At 40.8% G+C, this 23,514-nt stretch overlaps 1 protein-coding gene across 1 annotated transcript; it reads left to right on the top strand.

The window, feature by feature from the left end:
- Positions 1-238: 238 nt before the first annotated feature.
- Positions 239-23,193, top strand: LOC133538081 (E3 SUMO-protein ligase ZBED1-like). The gene is made up of 2 exons (XM_061879368.1): positions 239-509; positions 20,750-23,193. Exons 1-2 carry the CDS (start codon positions 496-498, stop codon positions 22,353-22,355), a joined length of 1,620 nt encoding a protein of 539 aa, XP_061735352.1. The 5' UTR covers positions 239-495; the 3' UTR covers positions 22,356-23,193.
- Positions 23,194-23,514: the final 321 nt, after the last annotated feature.

Raw genomic sequence — 23,514 nt, 5'->3', positions numbered from 1 at the left:
ATGAGTCAGAAATAAAATAAAATACGATAAAAATATAGTTTTCAGACATTTTATGTTTTATATTTCTATTTTTGTTCGTTTTTTTTTTAAATCTTGTTTTCTGACCTGTATTGTATATATTTTCCTTATACTCTTTTCAATTGTATCCTAGCAATGTGTTACTAAGTTCTGCTTTGCTAAAAAAACGAAAAATAAAAAATAAAAATTCTGCTGTCACTTCCTGTTATTATTACTTCCGGGTGGATTCCAAGGTACAATTCAATTGATGAGAAAGCAAAGTGTAATCCATTCCAATCATTAGGTAAAATACAAAAATAATCATTGAGTCTGTGTGTACACATTTTAGATGAGGTTTTAGATGCCGATAATTGCCCGATTTTGCCTAGTTTACGGTGCTAGCATGATAACATTAGCTTAGCATGCTAACCAATAGCATGCAGGCTAAACCTTCCCATCGAGCTGACCGGAAGAAACGCCATAAAACTCACCTACGGTATGTCAACACAACGGTGAGTGCAAACACAGCTCAGCAGATTATATTTCTGTATGTTTTCATTGTCAACGAATGTGTTTCAAAATGTGTAGATATTGAATGCAGTCTCATTGAACCAGTGCAATGAGTAATGCTATAGCCTCAAAGTCATCATTAGTGTTATTAATGCACATTTGCAGGCTTGTGTGGAAACTATACAAAATAATTAGTTATTAGCTTAAAACAATTTTATCAGACAGGTCTTGTAACGACATATCCAATGATATAAGTACCATTTTTCTGTGAGTTTTTTTTTTAAACCGGTGCTAATGCACTAATTTCTGGTAACATTATTTTGTACTCAGTCACTGGAGTTCAAAATTTAAGGTGTGCCCTTTTTGTTAAAAATATCTTAACTCTTTCAATATTTACTTGATTTTTAAAGACTGGTATCACTGTAAAAACTTACTAAACATCCATCCCATCCATCCATTTTTTCTACCGCTTATTCCCTTTGGGGTCGCGGGGGGCGCTGGTGCTTATCTCAGTTACAATCGAGGGAAGGTGGGGTACACCCTGGACAAGTCGGCACCTCATCGCAGACTTACTAAACAAAGGAACTAAAAAAATTTTTTATTTTGTTATAATGACGTTAACTGTTTGTAATCAATTCATTCAAAAGTACCACATGTAACAATTGGGAAATGTAAAGATAACAATCTTCATTATTTCAAAACGACAATCTAGGGCTGGTGCGATATATCGATATACGCGATACATCGCGGGTTTGTCTCTGTGCGATATAGAAAATGACTATATCGTAATATTCGGGTAGACGTTCTCACGCAGTTGCTTTTAGCTGCGGGCATTACACTACAGGCTCTCCTCGCTCTTTCCTGTGTCTCCCTCTCACAGACAAGCAGGCGCACATTCTTACATACGTCACATACTGTCACGTCATACGCCACATACCTATACGCCTTCGCCCAGCAGAGAGGTCGCGGCGTGGCTAACGTTAGCTGTGATGCTAGCGGGTTGTTGCAAGAGAAAGAAGGTGCAAATCTCGTAATTCCCAAGAAAAACAGCACGGGGTCCATTGTCTAGCGGTGGTTCGGCTTCAAGCGGGAATATGTGGAATAGACAACTTTAATTTGTCATGTGTGGGGCACAAACGTTGCTACCAAAAGTAGCATTACTGCTAATATGTAGCATCATTTGAAAAGTCACCTGCTAATAACTTTAATAAATACAGTTTTGGTAAATTGACTTAGTCGTGATTTCTTTCTCTGCATAAAAGTTTGAAAGTAGCATATATTAGTGCAGTATGAACAAGAATGTTTTAATGTAGACACATAGAATCACCTTCCTGGTGTGATTTTATGTATCCAGTGTTCAGTCAAGGCTAAGGCAAAATACAGAGAAATATATCGTATATCGCAATATGGCCTAAAAATATTGCGGTATTAAAAAAAGGCAAAATCGCCCAGCCCTACGACAATCCATCCATCCATTTTTTACCACTTGTCCCTTTCGTGGTCACGGGGGAGCTGCATTCGGGCGGAAGGTGGGATACACCCTGGACAAGTAGCCACCTCATCACGAAGCCAATTATTATTATTATAAAGATGTGTAATATATATAAGCGTGCCAAGTTACTGTGTAAGAAGATACTTGCAATTATGTTCTTGGGGTGCTTTTATGTGCCACTTTCCTCGTTAGAAAGCAAAGCAGTGAGAATAAAACACCGAACAGATTGTAAAGAAATGCACGGTCAAGATGGCGGGCAAAAATCTGGCCCTTTAAATATTAATAGAGAAGGCAATAAATAGCTAAGAATGTACAAACACGCCATAACTTGTTTAAATATATAGTAATGGCAACATAACTGCCGAACCAAGTCATATAACTTGGTGCTTAATGCATGTTAACTGTTAGCATGTGAACATTTATAGGAAAATAGTGTGGGTACTAGACTGGCCTGCCTGTAGTCAAGACATTGAAAATGTGTGGCGCAATATGAATCCTGAAATACTACAACGGAGACCCCGGACTGTTGAACATCAAGCAAGAATGGGAAAGAATTCCACCTGAAAAGCTTCAAAAATTGGTCTCCTCATTTCCCAAATGTTTATCGATGGTTGTTAAAAGGAAAGAACATGTAACACAGTGATAAAAATGCTCCAGTGCCAAATTGTTTGCAATTAGTTGCTGCCAATAAATTATAAGTTCATGATTATTTGCAAAAAAAACCCAAGTTTTTCAGTTTCAACATTAAATATCTTGTCTTTGCAGTCTATTCAATGGAATATATGTTGAAAATGATTTGCACATCATCGTATTATGTTTGTATAAGGGAATAAGCGGTAGGAAATGGATGGATGGATGGATGGATGTATTTACCATTCACACAACATGCCAACTTCACTTGTTTTGGGTTTTGTAGTAATTCATGTATAACAGAACATCCATTTTCTACCGCTTGTCCCTTTTGGGGTCGCGGGGGGTGCTGGAGCCTATCTCAGCTGCATTCTAGCGCAAGGTGGGGTACACCCTGGACAAGTCGCCGCAGTAATTTGTGTATACCATATTTCCTTGATTTGCCGCAGGGCATATAGTATGCGCCTGCCCCGAATTACTGCCGGGTCAAACTCGCTTCCCAAAATAATTAGCGCATGCTTAGTATTACCGCCTGGTCAAACTCGTGACGTCACAAGTGACACTTCCCCTGTCATCATTTACAAAATGGTGGAGGCTGATTTCAATACCGATAATTTGAAATCGTATGAAGGGAAGAAGATTAAGAGCTATTCAGTAGGATTCAAGGTCCAAGCTTACATCATATTCAAATTTTTACTGCATACCTTTGGTAAGTGCCGGAGTGAGAAGAGGTTTTAAAGTAATTAGCGCATGCTTACTTTTACCGCATGCCTTTGGTAAGCGCAGGAGTGAGAAGAGGTTTTAAATTAATAAGCGCCCCGGCAGCAATTCAAAGAAATACGGTAATAGAACAGTTGAACATTATTAGAATTTACATCTTGTCACGTTTCGTTTTGGTGATGACATTCTGGGGAAGATCCGCCATAACTTCCCTCACTTGGCTCGTGGAGGATTGGAGCATTCCGCCGTTTATGAGAAAGGCCCTCCGGCGCATTTCGTCACGGACCGTGGGGTGGGACAAATGAACTGGCAACCACTAATCGGGTACATTAGGGGCCCCGACGACCAAATTAAAACAGATGTTTTGTTTCTTTTTTATTGGCATAGAAAATGTAAATGTGTCAATACAAAAGCTACTGTGCGCTAGTAGTCTGTTAATGACAAAAAGGTTACACAGGGTCGAAGATGAAGCTGGGAGAATCTTCTAGACAAGTACTCTGATCTGCAGCCAGAGCGGACTGAGGATTCCCCGTCTCCTCTCTCTTTCTCTCTCTGCGTCTGGCTCGCTCACGTGTAGACTGCGTTGCCAGGCAACCATGTCTGGTCCCTCACCATTGCGGTAATCCTGTACAAGATGCACATTTGTGCACGTTTGAGGGGGGAGAATTAATCTCTCAGCAGCGTGTGTTTACGTGCTCCGTCTCTCCTCGAGCCCTGGCGCAGTTCCCAGTGCAGTCTTATTTGGAGGAGTGGGAATGTTGAAGGAAGATGTTTGCGCCTCAAAAAACGACAGCTGAAGCCTCAAGCAATGTGGGTTTGTCTTCCCATTGTACCAGCAGAGGTCCAATGTTCCTGTCAGAGCTTGTCCTGCATCTGAAGGAACTTGCATGTACCTTCAATTTTACGCTCTCTACCTTTTGTGCTTTACTCTCCCCGCACTTAAATCTACTAAAACCAAAATAATTCACACAAAACAGCGTGTGCACACTAGGGCTGGGAAATATGGCTGAAAACTTTAGCACGATATAAGTGTTTTGTATCGGTCGATAATTATTGATATTTTTTTATGACCTATCAAAAATTAGGACCAGGAGAAAAATATATGACCTTTATTCTAATGCCCTCAGCTGTCAAGGCAGAAAGGAAATGTCAACACAAGCATGAAAAACACTTATCAATGTAAACAGAATAGTCAAATGACTTAACAATGAAGGTGCAAAAATAAGTAATATGTAAGAAATGCTTCATTAAGGGTAAGAAAATAGTGCAAAGTTTGAAAATGTAAGCATAAATAACTATTTTCTCCTGGTTTAGTTCCAGGAAGTTACAGCTGTGCTCTAAAGGGTGAGTGCGGATATGGTGGTGTGGTATTACCAATTTTGGTGGGAACAAGCGCCAATTACTACAAAACCCAGGTGACTTTTCCTGTATTGTCCACAATTTTTTTTCATATTGACTTTTTCGTCTCACTCCATGCATAGAATCTACTGGCAGACAACAAGATGGCGCAATCAAACTTGATAGTTGATACTTTTACCTGATTGGCTGTTAGCGTGTCACTCCCAGTGATCAGCGATCGCTTCCTGCGTTGCTCGGTTACCAGAGAGCGAGTCCCTGTTGTTCATGCAACTTACGGTTCCTTCCAACTAAGAAGGAAAATAAAAAAATGATTGAATGTTTTACTAAACACATTTTTCTATGTGTCTATCACCATATATATTGTTATTGTTTTGTTGCCCAGCCATAGTGCAAACTATAAAATTGCATGTACTATTAGTGGGCGTTTTGTGCGTGATCTATTAAGACTGTGTGTGCAATTGATAACTGGTCCAGATCACCTTATGTAAATGAGGTTTTTGCGTGTACTATATATGTCTGTCAGCCGGAATAAATAAATTAATTCATTCATAGATGTAGCAAGCTGACTAGCCCAGTTTGTAGCAGCCCTAAGCGGCCAACAAGCAACGGTGAACCGGTTGAGACGCATAATAGATTTAGCCCTTTAGCTAGTCCTGAGGCTCTTTTAATTAATTTATTTTATTTTATTATTATTCCCCCCCCCCCTCCCCCCTTTAAACCTTTATTTATAAACTGCAACATTTACAAACAGCTGGGAAACAATAATCAAAATAAGTACAAAAACAGTACAAAACAGCGCCAGGGCGGCGCTGAGGTGGCAGTGTGCCAGCCAATGATCAGTCATATGCAACTCACGTGACCATGCCGTCTCCTTTGCCTGGAAACATTCGAGAAATGGCAGAGGGAAACAATACGGATAGTTCAGCGGAGAAACATCTCGAGGTTATTGCTTCAATGGAGAAAAGTGTACGACCTAAGTCGTCCAAAGTGTCGGAACACTTTACTTTAAACACCTCAAAGAAGACAGTTTCCTGCAAACTGTGCAGCATGGACATCGCGTGGCACGGAAGGACAACATTGCTTCGCGAGTACCTGAAGAGGAGCCATGGATGAAGGGAAGAACTCACGGTACGTAACTTTTTTAAGTCCGTAGTCCGAGTATATTGATCCGTTGTGTCCCTCTTTGTGTGTTTTTAATCTTTTGTTAACAAGGAGATTTTTCAAGGAAGCGCAGCAGCAACTGTTGTGTATTAACTTTCAGAGTGTTAGGAATGTTTTGGATGGTGCGGCGACTTCATTTTCTTTGTTGTTTTGAGTTGCAACAGGCATTCATAAGTTCAGCTTTTTTGTGAGTGATGTTAACGTTATGTCTTTGTAGCAACGCGGGGCTGATAATGTGTTTCTGGCACATTTGACTCCGTTTTGAGAGAGAAAACGGACGGTTACCAATTTGGAAATAAATGTAATGGACAGCAATATCTCATGTTTTTTCATAATGGATCAATGTAGCCGGACCCAATGAAGCTATATAAATCTATTTAGACTTGAGTGACGCTTTAGCATAACTAAACGTTATGAAGGTGCTGGAATATTTCATGCTATCATTCAGAGGTAGCCTAAAGTGAATCCTTTTATTCAGAACAGAAACGTGTACTATATCTGATCTAGTTCTGATCTGATGAGTTACATTTCTGTGTTGTTATTGGTGTATTCTGCAAGTCCAATGTCCATTTATTTAATTTAGCTGTTTTTTTAATGTGGTGGCATACTTGTCTTTTACGTCAGAAATGATTAATAAAATCAACTGGGTATGTATTGAGTTACATGTAAATGATGCTACTATGTACGTTCATAATATGGTTTCTCTCATTTCAGAAAGAAACAAGCCAGCATTAGCGACTTGGTACTAAGGAAGGTCTGCACACTACGGCAAGCGGCTGCATTGACTGATGCTATCCTGAATATGTTGGTAACTGACATGAGGCGACCATCAATGGTGGAGGACTAATGTTTTAGAAAAATGATTCACGTCCTCAACCCTGGTTACACTCTTCCCTCGAGGAACCATTTTACCAAACTGATGGAGAGGAAGTTTGAGCAGACATTCCATGCTGTGTAGACTGACATAAAAGCCACCCAGAGCAAAATCGCTCTCACTACTGATGTGTGGACAAGTGTAGCCTACCATGGCAATATATCAATCAATCAATCAATGTTTATTTATATAGCCCCAAATCACAAATGTCTCAAAGGACTGCACAAATCATTACGACTACAACATCCTCGGAAGAACCCACAAAAGGGCAAGGAAAACTCAGGGAGAATTCACATCCAGTGGGACGCCAGTGACAATGCTGACTATGAGAAACCTTGGAGAGGACCTCAGATGTGGGCAACCCCCCCCCCAATGGATGTCGAGCGGGTCCAACATGATACTGTGAAAGTTCAATCCATAGTGGCTCCAAGCCAGCAGCGAGAGTCCCGTCCACAGGAAACCATCTCAAGCGGATCAGCAGCGTAGAGATGTCCCCAACCGATACAGGCGAGCGGTCCATCCTGGGTCCCGACGAGCGGTCCATCCTGGGTCTCGACTCTGGACAGCCAGTACTTCATCCATGGTCATCGGACCGGACCCCCTCCACAAGGGAGGGGGGGACATAGGAGAAAGAAAAGAAGCGGCAGATCAACTGGTCTAAAAAGGAGGTCTATTTAAAGGCTAGAGTATACAGATGAGTTTTAAGGTGAGACTTAAATGCTTCTACTGAGGTAGCATCTCGAACTGTTACCGGGAGGGCATTCCAGAGTACTGGAGCCCGAACGGAAAACGCTCTATAGCCCGCAGACTTTTTTTGAGCTCTAGGAATCACTAATAAGCCGGAGTCTTTTGAACGCAGATTTCTTGCCGGGACATACGGTACAATACAATCGGCAAGATATGATCGACGGTATCGAAAGCAGCGCTAAGATCGAGGAGCAGCAACATAGATGACGCATTAGAGTCCATCGTTAGCAATAGATCATTAGTCAATTTTGCGAGGGCTGTCTCAGTCGAGTGATTTGCCCTGAAACCAAATTGAAAGGTTTCACATAGATTGTTAAACGCTAAGTGCTCATTTAGCTGCTCTGCAACAATTTTTTCGAGGATTTTCGAAATAAAGGGAAGGTGAGACACCGGTCGGTAGTTTACCCATGAGGTCAGGATCGAGGTTAGGTCTTTTAAGGAGAGGATGAATAACCGCTTTTTTGAATGCAACGGGAACAGTGCCCGAGGAAAGTGATAAGTTTATAATATTTAGCACTGATGGACCTAATAATACAAAAAGCTCCTTGATAAGTTTCCCAGGAAGTGGGTCAAGTAAACATGTTGTTTGTTTTATTCCATTTACACGTTGTAACAATCCTTCTAATGTTATTTCATCAAAACGAGAGAAACTATTTTGGATATTTGCAGTATCCGCCGTATATACAATCGTATCTGTGTTACTATAACCCAGTTGTAGCTGGGACGCATTGTCTTTAATCTCCTTTCTAATAAGTTACATTTTCTTATTAAAGAACTTCATAAAGTCATCTGCCGAATGGGTGGAGCTACTGGAAGGAGTCCCTTGTTGGGTTAGCGATGCTACTGTACTAAACAAAAATTTTGGATCGTTTTTATTAATGCGGATGAGATTTGAGTAATAATTAGTTTTAGCTAAGGTAAGCATGCGTTTATAAGTTATTAAACTATCACTCCATGCTTGATGGTGCACCTCAAGTTTAGTCGTGCGCCATTTGCGTTCCAGCTTTCTACATAATAATTTCTGAGCTCTAGTTTCTTTAGTAAACCATGGCGTACGCCTTTTTGGAGCCTTTTTTAACTTCAGCGGTGCTATACTATCAATGGTTTCGCGCAGGGCGTTGTTAAAGTTGTTAGTGAGGTTATCAATAGAGCCCACATACTTTGGGAACGGTGCCATTACCAAGGGCAGTAGGTCCGCAAGAGTCGTCGTTGTGGCAGCATTAATGTTGCGGCTGCTATAGCAGTTATTATTATTATTAGCTTGCCGAACATGAGTCTGAACTTCTAATTTTATAAGGTAATGATCGGACATTACTTTAGTATACGGGAGTATCATAACTTTGGAAACGGTGATACCTCTGACAAGCACTAGGTCTATCGTATTACCGCTGCGATGCGTCGGTTCATTTATTATTTGTGTAAGAGCACAGCTATCAATTATAGTCTGGAGCGCCACGCACGGTGGGTCCAATGGGGTATTCATATGGATATTAAAGTCCCCCATTATAATTATATTATCGGCGTGCGTCACTAGATCAGCAACAAACTCTGAGAATTCACTAATAAAGTCCGAATAGGGCCCTGGGGGGCGGTAGATAACGGCCAGTCACAGAGGCAGAGGTTTGGCAGACTTCATAGAAAGCACCTCAAACGATTTATATTTATTATTTAAGTTAGGACTAAAGTTAAAGTTTTCGTTGTATATTAGTGCGACACCCCCTCCCCTTTTGAGGTGACGGGCAATATGCGCATTCGTATAGTTAGGAGGGGATGCCTCATTTATCGCAAAAAAGTCGTCTGGTTTAAGCCAGGTTTCGCTAAGACCGATGACGTTAAGGTTGTTGTCTCTAATGACCTCATTGACTAATAACGTTTTGGGAGACAAAGATCTGATGTTTAGAAAGCCCATATTATAGGTAGTGGGCTGTTTTAAGGAGTTGTTGATAAAAATTACCCGTAGTAGCAATATTAATAATGTTGCGTTTATTATGCGCAGTGTACTTAAAATAATTACGACCATATCTAGGAATTGATATGACGGGAATTTTCAGATTGTCTACTTGGCGCTGCGATAAACTGAACGCATCATAATTTGCCACCTCAGTAGAACGCATGTCTAACTCTGACGTAGTCATAGACACAGTAGAAAAAACATTTTGTGAGTTGTGTATTATTCTACGAAAATTGCTATGTGTACAGGGATCATCCAGCCTGGCGCTGGCTAGTTCTAACTTAACTGACTCCATACCCAGGCTAGCAGGCTCTGTAATTGCCTGTGACCGGGCTTGCTCTAGTGCAGTTAGTCAAATGTGGCTCAATGCGAAGTCTATGTTCCGAGACAAGAGGATAGCGCCTTCCTAGTTAGGGTGAAGGCCGTCTCTCCTCAGCAAGCCAGGTTTGCCCCAGAAAGAGGGCCAATTATCAATAAATGTAAATCCCTGTTGTCTGCAGAAGCTATCCAGCCACTTGTTAAGAGAGACTAATCTGCTATATCTCTCATCATTGCCTCTCCCAGGCAGGGGGCCAGAGACAATTACTCGATGCCTGGACATCTTTCTGGCGAGATTACAAACCCTGGCTATGTTTCTCTTTGTAATCACTGATTGTCTCATCCTAACGTCATTGGAGCCAACGTGTATTACTATATTCGCATAACTAGTGGTGCGGTTAGCCTGCCGTACGTGTTTGCTAGACCTGTTGCGAGTTAGCTCCCTAAGATTAGCTTCAATGTCAGAGGTGCTCTGCCCCCGGGAATACACTTAATTGTGGCTGGTTTGCTAAGCTTTATGTTTCGGGTGATGGAGTCCCCTATGACTAAAGTGTGGTGCCCGGTAGACTGGGGTGTAGGACTAGCTAAAGGGCTAAATCTATTATGCGTCTCAACCGGTACACCGTAGCTTGTAGGCCGGTTAGGGCTGCTACAAGCTGGGCTAGTTAGCTCGCTACAGCTAACGCTAGCAGATGTGTCCGCAACATCTAAAGTTACGAAATTACACTGCTCTAACTGGCGGACACGGCTCTCTAGCAAAGCCAACCTATCCATGAGTAAAGTGCACGAAGCGCAGGAAGCCATACTCAGAAACTTTCCGTCGCCGAGTGGGGTGCCAGCTGTCTTCGGGAAGTGGTGGTCACGGTGGCGGGGGAGAAGCTTCCTTCAGACCGGCGCTGCCTTTCTCCGCTAGCCTCGTTAGCTTAGCAGCTAGCTAGCTTAATCTTTTGCAATTTGTTCAATGAATAATGGAAACATCAAAGAAGAAAGCTGTAGGTGGGAAGCGGTGTATTGTGGCCGCCTTTAGCAACACAAACACAGCTGGTGTTTCATTTTTTACATCCCCGAAAGATGACGGTGAAACTTTACTATGGAACAGAGCGGTCAAGCGAACACGGTTGGGTTGGCCCACACACACAAAGTACAGTGTATTATGCAGCGATCATCTCGAAAGATCGCGTTTCTAAAAGGGTCCCTTGCAAAGGGCAGAGATGGGCATCGCCACCATCCGTCGACTGGTGCTGAAGAAAGGTGCGGGGCTGACCTTCAGGTTTTACAAGTACGACCATTTAATCTCACTTAAACACTAATAACACAATAAGCAGATAAGGGATTTTCCAGAATTATCCTAGTAAATTTGTCTAATAACATCTGAATCGCTCCCACTGCAGTCTTTTTTTTCTTTCCTTTTAAAATTTTTTTTTTTCTAGTCTTTCACTCTCACTTTCCTTATCCACAAATCTTTCATCCTCGCTCAAATTAATGGGGAAATCGTCGCTTTCTCGGTCCGGATTGCTCTTGCTGCTGGTGGCCATGCTTGTAAACAATGTTCAGATGTGAGGAACTCCACAACCCGTGACGTCACGCGCATATCGATATGTCTGCTACTTCCGGTACAGGCAAGGCTTCTTTTATCAGCACCAAAAGTTGCGAACTTTATCGTCGATGTTCTCTACTAAATCCTTTCAGCAAAAATATGGCAATATCGCGAAATGTTTAAGTATGACACATAGAATGGACCTGCTATCCCCGTTTAAATAAGAAAATCTCATTTCAGTAGGCCTTTAAACACGAATGTGTTTGTATTAGTTTAGACTGGGGTTTGACATTTCTTAACAAGCAATATGTTAATATCTATTGTTTTTTATGTTAGCATTTAAGCTAGCTAGCAAGCTAACGCTAGTCAGTCCACAGCTTAATCAAAGTGCAGTTATTAATCACGTTTTTTTCCTAATTTCAGTTAAATATGGTAATACTAACTCATACCGTTTATGTACATGTAGTACAAGTCCTGCAGCTGCTGAAACTGATGCAGAAGACTGACAGCTCTTGTAATCCGTAACAATGCAGGCATATGTCCAGCAGGGACGAAACATTGAAACAATGTTGAGAACTTGTTGAATTAGGTCCTGACGTTGAGCAACTCAAACATAATGTTGAAACAACATGCTTTTTGATGACATTTAATCAATGTTGGCTTCTGACGTTAATTTGACCATTGAATTTTGGTAATTTCCCAACCAATATTCTACAACACTAATACAATGTTGAAACAACATGCTTTTTGACGTTTAATCATTGTCCGCTTCTGACGTTGATTTGACCATTGAATTTGGTAATTTCCCAACCAATTTTCTACAACACAAATACTGCGTTGAAACAACATGCTTTTTGACGACATTTAATCAATGATTGGCGGAGGAGGAGGAAGTCCTGTTGTCTTAAAATGTAAGTGTTAACATGGGGAATAAAACGTGTTGGAAGTGTGCTATTTGTTAATTGGTAATAAAAGTTAAAAATAGTGTCACTCTTTGGGATTTATTCTGGGGGCTACAATACTTTAATTTGTTTTTAAGTACAAAAAATAACCTTCTTTTCAAGGTGTGGCGGGAATAAAAATGACTTGGCAGCGTGCCACATTCAATGACATTAAGGGAAACCTTTTATAATCAATGTTGTATCAAGGTTGTACCTGCTGGGTTTCAATTATTGAGGCTTGAAAACTTGCCGAGTTAACTTCCATTTATCGTTCAGTTGATTGACTTATTGAATATTGACACTAGTCTACCTCTCCGCACAAGTTTAGTAGATCAGCTATCAAGTTTGCACGTGTTTTCGTACATAAAAAACCGTTAGTAGATCAAGCCCTTAGTATATCTGCGGTATTAAGGAAAGGGAGGTACTATGGCCTAAAGCTGGTCGATATATCGAATATACTCGATCTATGGCAGGTTTGTCTCTGTGCGATGTAGAAAATGACTATATCGTAAGTATTCAAGTATACGTGCTCACGCAGTTGTTTTTAGCTGCGGGCATTACACTTCAGGCTTTTCTTCACTCTTTCTTGTCTCTCCCTCTAACAGATAGATAAAACAAGCGCACTTTGTTACATACGTCACAAACTGTCGCGTGTGCAATGTCATACACCCTCACAGAGCAGAGATGTAGCAGTGAGGAATGTACCATAGGTTAAGTTAGCTGTGGCAGCTAACTTTTGTGGCAGGTGGTGCTAGCAGAGCGGTGCGAGTGGTAATATGAGAGAGAGAAGGTGCAAATTTGGTAACAAATGGAGGAATAATAATTCATTCCCAAGCAAAACAGCACAGGGTCCATCTTCTGGCGGTGGTTTGGTTTCAATCGGGAAGATGTTGAACAGATAACCGTAATATGTAAAGTATGCGGCAAAAGCGTTGCTAGAAAAAGTATCAGCACTACTAATTTGCAGCATCATTTGAAAAGTCATCCACTAGAGAATGAAGAGTGCTTGAAACTCCGCATGTCAACATCTTGGCCGGTGCCACACCCAACAAAATGCAGAAGCAAGTCTGGCGTCTTCCATTTTCACATCAACACCGTATAAAAAAATTGTCAAAACAGGTGATAACATCCACGGGAACCTACTACATAGTGAAGGACATACACTATTTGATTTCCTATTATGTAGCTAATTTTTATTTGACAGTTATTGAAGTATCTTGTGTGACATCATGCACAAAAGTGCACTTTATTTGTTTTAAACTATTGTAGTGGCGTTCTGTACAAAAAGTGCACTTTAATTTAGTGTTGTTTTGATATGTCATCTTAGTGACATCATGCACAAAGTGCACTAATGGCTTGTTTTAAAATGTCTGACAACCTTGTACGTTCTGTTTTGAAACTACATGAATGTTTGTGCCACTGCTTAATAAATATAGTTTAGGTAAATTGACTTAGTTGTGATTTCCCTCTCTGCATGAAAGTTTAAAATTAGCATGTATTAATGCAGTATGAACAATAATGTTTTAATGTAGACACATAGAATCATTAGACTGGTGTGATTATATGCATCAAGTGTTAATTCACGGCCAAGGCAAAATATCGAGATATATATTTTGTATCGTGACATGACCTAAGACTATCGAGATAATAATAAAAGGCCATATAGCCCCAGCCCTACTAATGCCCCTTCTACACTAAGCCGGCTAAGGTTATCCAGGATAAATCCCACTAACCTTATCCTTGTCCGCACAATGGTTGTTTAAGACACCGTATCCCCCTCCAACCGCCGGCACAACGCGACCAAGTACGCATGCGCAAAAAATGCGCACGTCATAGTCACCTCCAGTGTTACTTTGTTTGCAAGTTCTTAAATTAAATTGAACTTATCTAAACAATATCCAGAGTTGTGGTAAATTAAATGGAATCCAGTGTGTTGTGGAGCCTTATTGTTGTGAATCACACCTGAGCCATCCTAAATTAATCAAATCTTCAATGGACATGTAAAAGTATACAATGTGACAAAGAACATTTTACCACAATCTCTCTAGGGATCTAGATCTCTGGGCAGGACACTCCTCACTCCTTTGCCTTCACCTTTTTTGTCCATTTGTTTTTGGTGACTTTATATACTCTGAACCTAGACTTTGAGTCCGCGACATACCTGGCGGACAATAACTGATACGGTCTGCTTTGCCAGTCCAAATTCATTCAATGTTTTCCGCAGTCTTCACTCGACGGCCAGGTAATACAAAGCACACACTACCTTTTTTTATCAAATCCACGGGACAAAGTTTTTTGGTAAGTAGAATCAGAGCTGACCCGGACATTTGAAAGTTCTCTTGCCATTAGAGATGTGTAGTATCCGAAATAGCTGCAATCGCACGTTTCCTTCACGTAAGGTATTCATGTGATATTTCCACAAGCGTCTGTATATGTACAAGAATGAGACACAGGCATGTCAGGATGACTCGCCTCCACCTTTCCAGTGGTTAGCTCTGGTTATTATGAAGCTGGCTGTGGCGCGTTCTTTCTGACGTCACTTCCTGTGTGGGGCGCTGTCTTTCTGACTTCACTTCCTCTCTGAACTCAGTTTGTAAACGATCAATGAGTCCATACAAAGCTAAGAGCCGGAAATTCAAGAAATACACAGCGCACTTACTCGTGTAAAAAATTGTCCGAGGAGGGGGACCTTAAATGATAGACTAGTGTGGCTGAAACGAGACTTATGCTGAATAATTATTAGTTTAAGGGGTTATCCGTCTTAGTGTAGACATAGCGTAAGTTCTACTCATAGCGATGGAAAGTAGTGAACAAGATGGTAAATACACTGATTGTTTGTTCTGGTACGTGCACAGCCAGCGCCAGTGATTAATTTGGGACTCATTCTGCACACTCGGTAACTTAGTACACAGTTGACTTATTAAGTGATGTTACGTTCCAGATGGCTCGATGTCTAGGGATCATAGGGGAACGCAACATAAAAGTGTATAAATCAAATGAGTTGTAAATTAAAGACACTGAAGCCAAGAATTGAAAACAAAAACTAGTGTATTGAAAAGTGACCAGGTGGTGGGGCGGGTACAACAAGGATACAACGCTAGCCTAGCATGGGACTACTGCTGCTGTCAAAGAAATGAACAAAACATACCAAAATACACCTCTAGAAAAGAAGGTAAGCTGACTAACTAAAGCTATTTAATTAGCATAAACCAAAAACCTACCTAACTACTCTAACCAAAGAGGGGGTCCAAAACATACAAGGGTGACAGCCACCACTAAACCTGGTGTCTCTATACACAATCATTTATCCTACGTGTGTAGTGTATAGAGGCCTCTGTCTAACCTTTCCCAAGACTAGGCTGCAGATACTCACAAAGGTTGGAAGGTCAAACAAAAAGGAAGACAACAAAACAGGTGGCACAAGTTTAGCAAAAAGATTAAAAAAAATGATTACAAAACAAAGTAGCGCCAAAGACAAAGTAGCGTCTTGCAAAACTCCACACAGCATGTCAGAAAAAGAATCCCCCAATCCAATGGCTAAAAGGTGGTTTTAAGCAGGTCAGGAGGATGAATGGTGGACCGGGATTGGCTGGCTGATCAACAGGTGAAATGAGGAGCAGCTGGGAACAGAAACCGGTTGATTGGCAGCAGAGGTCATGATTGACTGTGACCTGTTCAAACAAAAGAAGAAAAAAAACACAAAAACAAACCACCACTACGTGGAACGTAACAATTGAAGTGAAGTGAATTATATTTATATAGCGCTTTTTCTCTAGTGACTCAAAGCGCTTTACATAGCGAAACCCAATATCTAAGTTACATTCAAACCAGTGTGGGTGGCACTGGGAGCAAGTGGGTAAAGTGTCTTGCCCAAGGACACAACGGCAATGACTAGGATGGCGGAAGCGGGAATCGAACCTGCAACCCTCAAGTTGCTGGCACGGCCGCTCTACCAACCGAGCTTAACCGCCCCACAAAAGTGTGCTTACAGGAGTATTCATTACTGTGGACTAAATCTTGAGGGATATCTGATCCCCTTGTCTTTTTCAGATGTATTTAGACTCCATAAAGATCTGGAGCGTCTCTCCCAGAGACCAACAGGATGTCTACAATTATGTCACCTGATGCAGACCAGAAGGTTCTGTGGGTCTGTGGCGAGCAGCTGCACAGTCTAAAGCAATATCGAGGCTGCCGAGATGCTTCCTGTAACAGAAGAGTCCACAGGGACTCGCTAATCGATAGTGATGTTTGAAAGAGGAAGTGATGGTGATTGGTCCCGATGATGATCTCACAGCTCTTCGTGCTTCCACTGGTGGCATGACCTCATAGCTTCAAACAATCACGCCGAGTTTCTACTTTTGAAGGTCAGCCGTTATGTCCACCTCCCTGAGGGTTTTTGACTTTGGACTCCACGCTGGAAAACGTCAATGGTCTCGTTTCGGTCCAGTGGACATAACTAGGAAAACCACTGTCGGTGTGCATGATACAAGAACGCTGGAGTACCAAAGTAGAACTAAGTCCTTGGGTCACATGACCTAGAAGCTATGGAAAAAGATTCATGATATTAAAAATTAATATTGATTCCAATAAAATTTTAATTTGAAAAGAAGAAGTACTGTTAATATAGCATAGAAGCTGTTTGAAAAAAGCCATGGATTTTAATATTCCAAATTCTAATGAAATCCTTTAAAAGTAACAAATAAAAAGTAAAATTATACACAAATTAAGAAAAAATTAAGTTCCTAGACAAATTATCTGGTAGATTTTGAAAAAAGTCATTGTTTGAATTAATTTCTGTTGAGCTTATGCTATCACTGCGCCTTAACCCTAATCTGAACACGGAAGTGAAGCACCACCTACCTTAAGAACGACATGCACAGCAGGTGTTTGCTGCAGGGATGTTGTCTCATCTCCCAGTGAAAAATGGTCCTTTCTTGTCGAGAACAACTTGCCATGGCTTTGAACCTGATATTTCCATAGGATAGACTTTCTTTTATCGAATTCTGCTTGCCTGTGGTTGATCAGTAGCAAATGAACTGCAGCCAAGTTCCCCCGCTACGGCACGGCTAGAGGGTCAAAAAGGAAGTTTTAAAAACATTAGTGCCATTATTAAAATTTATAGTTAAGGCATTATCATTGCGTTAACTTTGACAATACTTCTTAGTTGTATAGCATATATATATATATATATATATATATATATATATATATATATATGTATATGTATATGTATATATATATATATATATATATATATATATATATATATATATATTTACACATATCTGTGGTTTAGCTATTATACAGTGCTCAATACCGGGCTAGAGTGGAATATATGTTAGGTCATGGAAAAACACAAGAGGCTATATCAGGGGTCGGCAACCTTTACCACTCAAAGAGCCATTTTGACCCGTTTCACAAAAAAAAGAAAACAATGGGAGCCACTAAACTGTTTTGAAATTTATAATGAAATAACACTGCATACAGAGGGTTTTTTTTTTTTTTTGCTTTGTGCTATGTATAAACTAGGAGTCTCAGACACGCGGCCCGCAGTTTTGTATGAATGCACCTTGACAGCATCACCCTTGCCAACCCTCCCAATCCTTCCGGGAGACTACCGAATTTCAGAGTAACTATTCTCTCAAATATCTGCTTATTTTCACCCAGACAATAATAATAAGGGCGTGCTATCGTGGCACTACCAATAGCACCTTCTATAACCTGTACAATCAGCTTGCCAGCCCAGTCACATGTTGTATGTGGCTTCTGCAGACACACGTATGTGACTGCAAGGCATACTTGTTCAACAGCCATACAGGTCACACTGAGGGTGGCCGTATAAACAACTTTAACACTCTTACTAATATGCGCCACACTGTGAACCCACACCAAACAAGAATGACAAACACATTTCGGGAGAACATCCTAACCGTAACACAACATAAACACAACAGAACAAACACCCAGAATACCATGTATCCCTAGCTCTTCCGGGCTACATCATACACCCCGCTACCACAAACCCCCCCACCCCCCTCCGTACGTCGGTTGAGTTGGGCGGGGTTGGGGGGGGCCGGGGTTTGGTCGTAGCGGGAGTGTATAATGTAGCCCAGAAGAGTTAGGGATGCATGGGATTCTGGGTATTTGTTCTGTTGTGTTACAGTGCGGATGTTCTCCCAAAATGTGTTTGTCAATCTTGTTTGGTGTGGGTTCACAGTGTGGCGCATATTCGTAAGGGTGTTAAAGTTGTTTATATCACAACCCTCAGTGTGACCTGTATGGCTGTTGACTAAGTATGCCATGCAGTCACTGACGTGTTTTAACAAAGACCACATACCACCTGTGACCGGCCGGCACGCAGATAGCACTGGGTAAAAGCGGCCGCGATGACATGGTTGAGAGGTCGGCACGCAGATAGCATGATGTAAAAGCGGGCGCGACGATATGTTTTAGTGGACGTTAAAGGCATTGCTATCACGGCACGCCCTCTATATTGTTGTCTGGGTAAAAATCGGAGAAAGCTTATTCTGGGAGAGGCACTGAAATCTGGAAGCCTCCCGGAAAAATCGGGGGAGTCGGCAAGTATGCAGCTGAGCCACATCAGAGTGATCAAAGAGCCGCATGCGGCTCCGGAGCCGCGGGTTGCCGACCCCCGGGCTATATTATCCCTGATGATATATATATATATATATATATATATATATATATATCTATCTATATATATATAGATATATATATATATACGTATATATGTATATAAGTGTATATGTATATATGTGTGTATATATATATGTAAGGCTGAAACGACGCGTCGACAAAGTCGACATCGTCGATGACGTAAATACGTCAACGCCGTTTTTGTGCGTCGACGCGTCGCATATTTACGTCACACTACCGTCATGGCGGAGCACAAAGCAGACGATGCGAGCGGTGCGAGAGAGGGAAAAAAAACACGCCAAAAGTCGTCAAAAGTGTTGGAGTATTTCAATAAACGGCCTAATAATGTTGTATACACACTGTGTCGAGCGGAAATGGCCTATCATAGCAGCACAACATCTATGAACGAACATTTGCAAAGAAAACACCCGACAGCGTTCTTGCCATCACCATCAACTAATCAATCGTCCGCGTGAGTATACGTTGTCATCATTACACAAAAACATGAATGTGTCATTTTTTTTTTTTTTCCAAGATGGCGCTGCTGTAGTGGCTGCTGTAGGCAGGAGCTCTGTGCTCTTGTGTCATCCTTTTGTGTTTCCCTCTTGTTTTCATGTCTTATTATATTTTTTTGCCTTTGGGACTGTGTGACAAGGGATGGCACTTTCGTGACCTCTGTGGTGCTTTTTTTGTGGACTTCTGGATCTGCCTCCCGGGAGCCTTTTGGCTATGGAGACCAGCTGCTGGGTGTCTGCTACACCAGAGTCTGTTTGGATGTACTGGAGGAGATGCGGATGAGGGGACAGGGCTGCGGAGCTAGCACTGAGCGCTGGGACGGAGAGGCTTCGCGGTGTCTTGACTGGGTGAGCAGGTGTCGGACACCTCAGTCACCTTGGACGTATCCTCGCTCATCCATTCGGACTGGACACTGGCCGAGAGTGGAGTCGGATGTCTTGGTTGCTTTGTTGGGTCTGCTTCTGTCTCTCACCATGCTCCCTCCTCCCCAGCAGACGATGGCGTGGAACACCGCAGAGGCCACCACAGTGGATATGTTTATTTTACTTTTTATTCATAGCTGTATGTAGAAGTGTCTGGTTGTATCTGCTGCTTTAATGTCTTTAATGTCCTCTGTGTTATTTGATGTTTGATGTTTCCCTCTTACACACATGGAAGAGGGATGTGTACCATGGTTATGAGTTGTTTTTTATTATTTTTTTATTTTATTTGTTTTTTTCCCTTGACCTCAGTCTGCACCTCCTCTCCAGGGCCCAGGCAAAGACCGATTTTTTAAATTGTATTTTAATCTTCTATTTTTTTCTCTCCCCCTGCCCCCCTTTGTTTACCTTTATCTCATCTTTTTTGTAAGGGGCGCTGGAAGCCGGCAGACCCGTCAGCGATCCTGTTCTGTCTCCCTGTAATGTTTGTCTAAACTTGAATGGGATTGTGCTGAAAATTTTAATTTTCCTGAAGGAACTCTCCTGACAGAATAAATAAAGTACTATCTAATCTATCTAATTTAATCTAATCTAATTTGTTTCTGCGTTGTAAATTCATAAACTAAAGCACCGTTTCGCTCTGATAGGCGCATTTGGCATGCCTGTTCAGTGTTTACAAAGACGCGCTCCTCTTTAATGCTAACGTTAATTAGTTGTGCAAATACCTTTTACAACATTAACAGTTACATATACTATGTACAAAAGAACAATTAACTTTCACTTTAATCATACTATCATTGTTGTGTTATTAAACCAAATTAACAAGATAATGTGTGTAGTTTAATTAACCTTTTGTATTAAAATAAGCTGTATTTGGGTATATTTAAAATGAAAATTAAATATTGTCTCTTATGTTGCAGCAAACAACAAAGCAGTGACCAGGATTTTTTCCTAAAGAGGCATGGGACTGAATGCACACCCCAAGTGGATGCTGACCTGACTGATGGTGTCCTGGAAATGATGGTCATAGACATGAGGCCATTAAATATGGTAGAAGGGGAAGGGTTTCAAAAAATGATCAAACGGTTTCACTCTGGCTACACATTACCATCAAGAACCCACTTCACTAAGCTTATGGAGCAAAAATACACAAAGAAAATTAATGAAGTCAAAGCAATCCTAAAAAATGTGAAAGGAAAACTGACACTCACAACTGATGCATGGACAAGTAAGGCCACTGAAGCTTACCTTGGTGTCACCATTCACTTTATTAATGATGAGTGGGAGCTTACCTCAATTACCTTGACAACAATGCCCCTCAAGGAAAGGCACAGTGCAGAAAAAGATTCCTCTTGGATTGAAGATGTTCTCAATAAGTTTGAAATAAACATAAAACAAGTACAAGTCATTGTACATGACAATGCTGCAAATGTTGTTGCAGCTTTAAGAGTTATTGAGGAAAGACATGGTGTTTTATCCCTCAGATGTACTGGCCATACTGCACAGCTTGTAGTTAACCAAACTCTAAAGGACAACCACATCAGCAGAGCTTTAGGAGCAGCAAGAAGTTTGGTCGAGCCCTTCAGAAAAAGTGAGCTGGCCAGTACAAAACTAAAGGTTAAGCAAAAACAAATGGGTTCTCCAGACCACTGCCTCATACAAGATGTGTCTGTGAAATGGAACAGTTCCTTTTACATGATTAGTCGCCTGCTTGAGCAGAGGTGGCCAATAACAGCAACTCTGTCAGATCCGGAGGTCCCTCAAAGAGGGAAGCATTTTCTGGATCTTAAGGCTGACCAGTGGAGCTTGTTTGAAGAACTTGAACAAGTTCTGAAACCTTTTGAATGTGCAACTGTGTACCTGAGTAGAGAATCGTATGTAACAGTTTCCGCTGTCCCTCTGCTGGTGAAAGGGTTTCGGAAGGCTACACAAACTGCTTTTGAAAATGCATCAATCAAGTGTTTCCAGGTCACTGCTGCACGTGAGATAACATCCAGGTGGGAAGCCGAGACCACATTCAAAGATGATGGACCAAATGTGTGCATATTAGCAGCTGCACTTGACCCACGATTCAGGAAGCTGAAATTCCTGACTGCAGATGAGTGTTTAAAAGTTCAATACAAGCTGCATGCAAAAGTTCTGGAGGAGAAAAGAAGGGAAAAGAAGACAAACGCTCAACAGGGCACAGCAATGCAAGTGGAAAGACCAGATGCTGACAGGCGGCCTGTATCTTTAATAGACATACTTTTTGGTTTAGATTCAGATGTACTCAGCAACAATGAGGAAGACAACAATGACTGTAATGATGCTGAACTGTTTGGAAACGAGTTAGTGTCTTATTTTGGAGAATCCCCCATTTACAAGGAGGAAAACCCATTAAAATGGTGGAAAGAACATCAGGCAAGGTTTCCAAATCTGGCAATGATGACTCGGTCTTACCTCTCAGTACCAGCCACATCGACCCCTACTGAGCTCCTATTTTCAGCTTCTGGGAATATTGTAAACAAGAAAAGAACCAGCCTTTAGACATGCTAACCTTGCTTCATTACAATTGTTAGTCACTCACTGGAATGAGTAGAATTGGTTATTGTGTACTTTGTTGGACTGGATGTTTATTTTGCACATTTTAAAAGCAATACTTAATGTTTACAGTGCTCAAGAATATTTAGAGTGGCACTTTTTTGTGCTGGATGTTTATCTTTATTTTTGCACATTTACAAAGCAAAATAAGCAATACATTTTCTTTTGTTGAAATGTTTACATTGTTACAGAATATTTTGTTTTGCACTTTTTGTATTGGATGTTTATCTTTATTTTTGCACATTTTAGCAAATAAGCAATAATTTTACTTATGTTGAAATGTTTACACTTTTGTTACAGAATATTTCGTTTTGCACTTTTTGGTATTGGATAATTATACTTATTTTTTCACATTTTAAAGCAAAATAAGCAATACTTTTACTTTTGAAATGCTTATACTATTGCAGAATATTAAGATTTGCACTGGATGTTTACTTTTATATTTTCACTTTAAAAAACAAATAAGCTACCAACCGGTTTAGCTCGGTTGGTAGAGTGGCCGTGCCAGCAACTTGTGGGTTGCAGGTTCGATTCTCGCTTCCGCCATCCTAGTCACTGCTGTTGTGTCCTCGGGCAAGACACTTTACCCACCTGCTCCCAGTGCCACCCACACTGGTTTGAATGTAACTTAGATATTGGGTTTCACTATGTAAAAGCGCTTTGAGTCACCGGAGAAAAAGCGCTATATAAATATAATTCACTTCACTTCACTTCACTAAATGTTAAAAGTTTTAAATGTTTACATTGTTACAAAATATTTTGTCATGTTGTCAATGTTGACTGAGTGGCCATACTTTTTTAAATGTAGATAAAAGCCATGCCTTTTGAAAAAACTGGCCGACATTTATTTTTTCATCTTCATTTTAAATAAAAAAGATAATCGGTAAAAGGAGCAATAATCTATAGATTAATGAAATCCTGGGTCACATTGCTGAAGCCATTAAAAAAAATAATACAAAAAAAACACTTATTTAATAAAATTAGAAACAGTATTTTCAAATTTTATCATTTATTTGATTTTATATACATTTTTAATGCAAAATAAATCTTAATATTTTCAATAGCTTTTATGTCATGTGACCCACAAACTTAATTTCTATTGATA

Source organism: Nerophis ophidion, linkage group LG19 (genome assembly GCF_033978795.1).
Source record: "Nerophis ophidion isolate RoL-2023_Sa linkage group LG19, RoL_Noph_v1.0, whole genome shotgun sequence".
NCBI classification, from domain to species: Eukaryota; Metazoa; Chordata; class Actinopteri; order Syngnathiformes; family Syngnathidae; genus Nerophis; species Nerophis ophidion.
The sequence above is the reverse complement of the archived record's forward strand: the minus strand, read 5'-3'. Positions and strand labels throughout refer to the sequence as shown.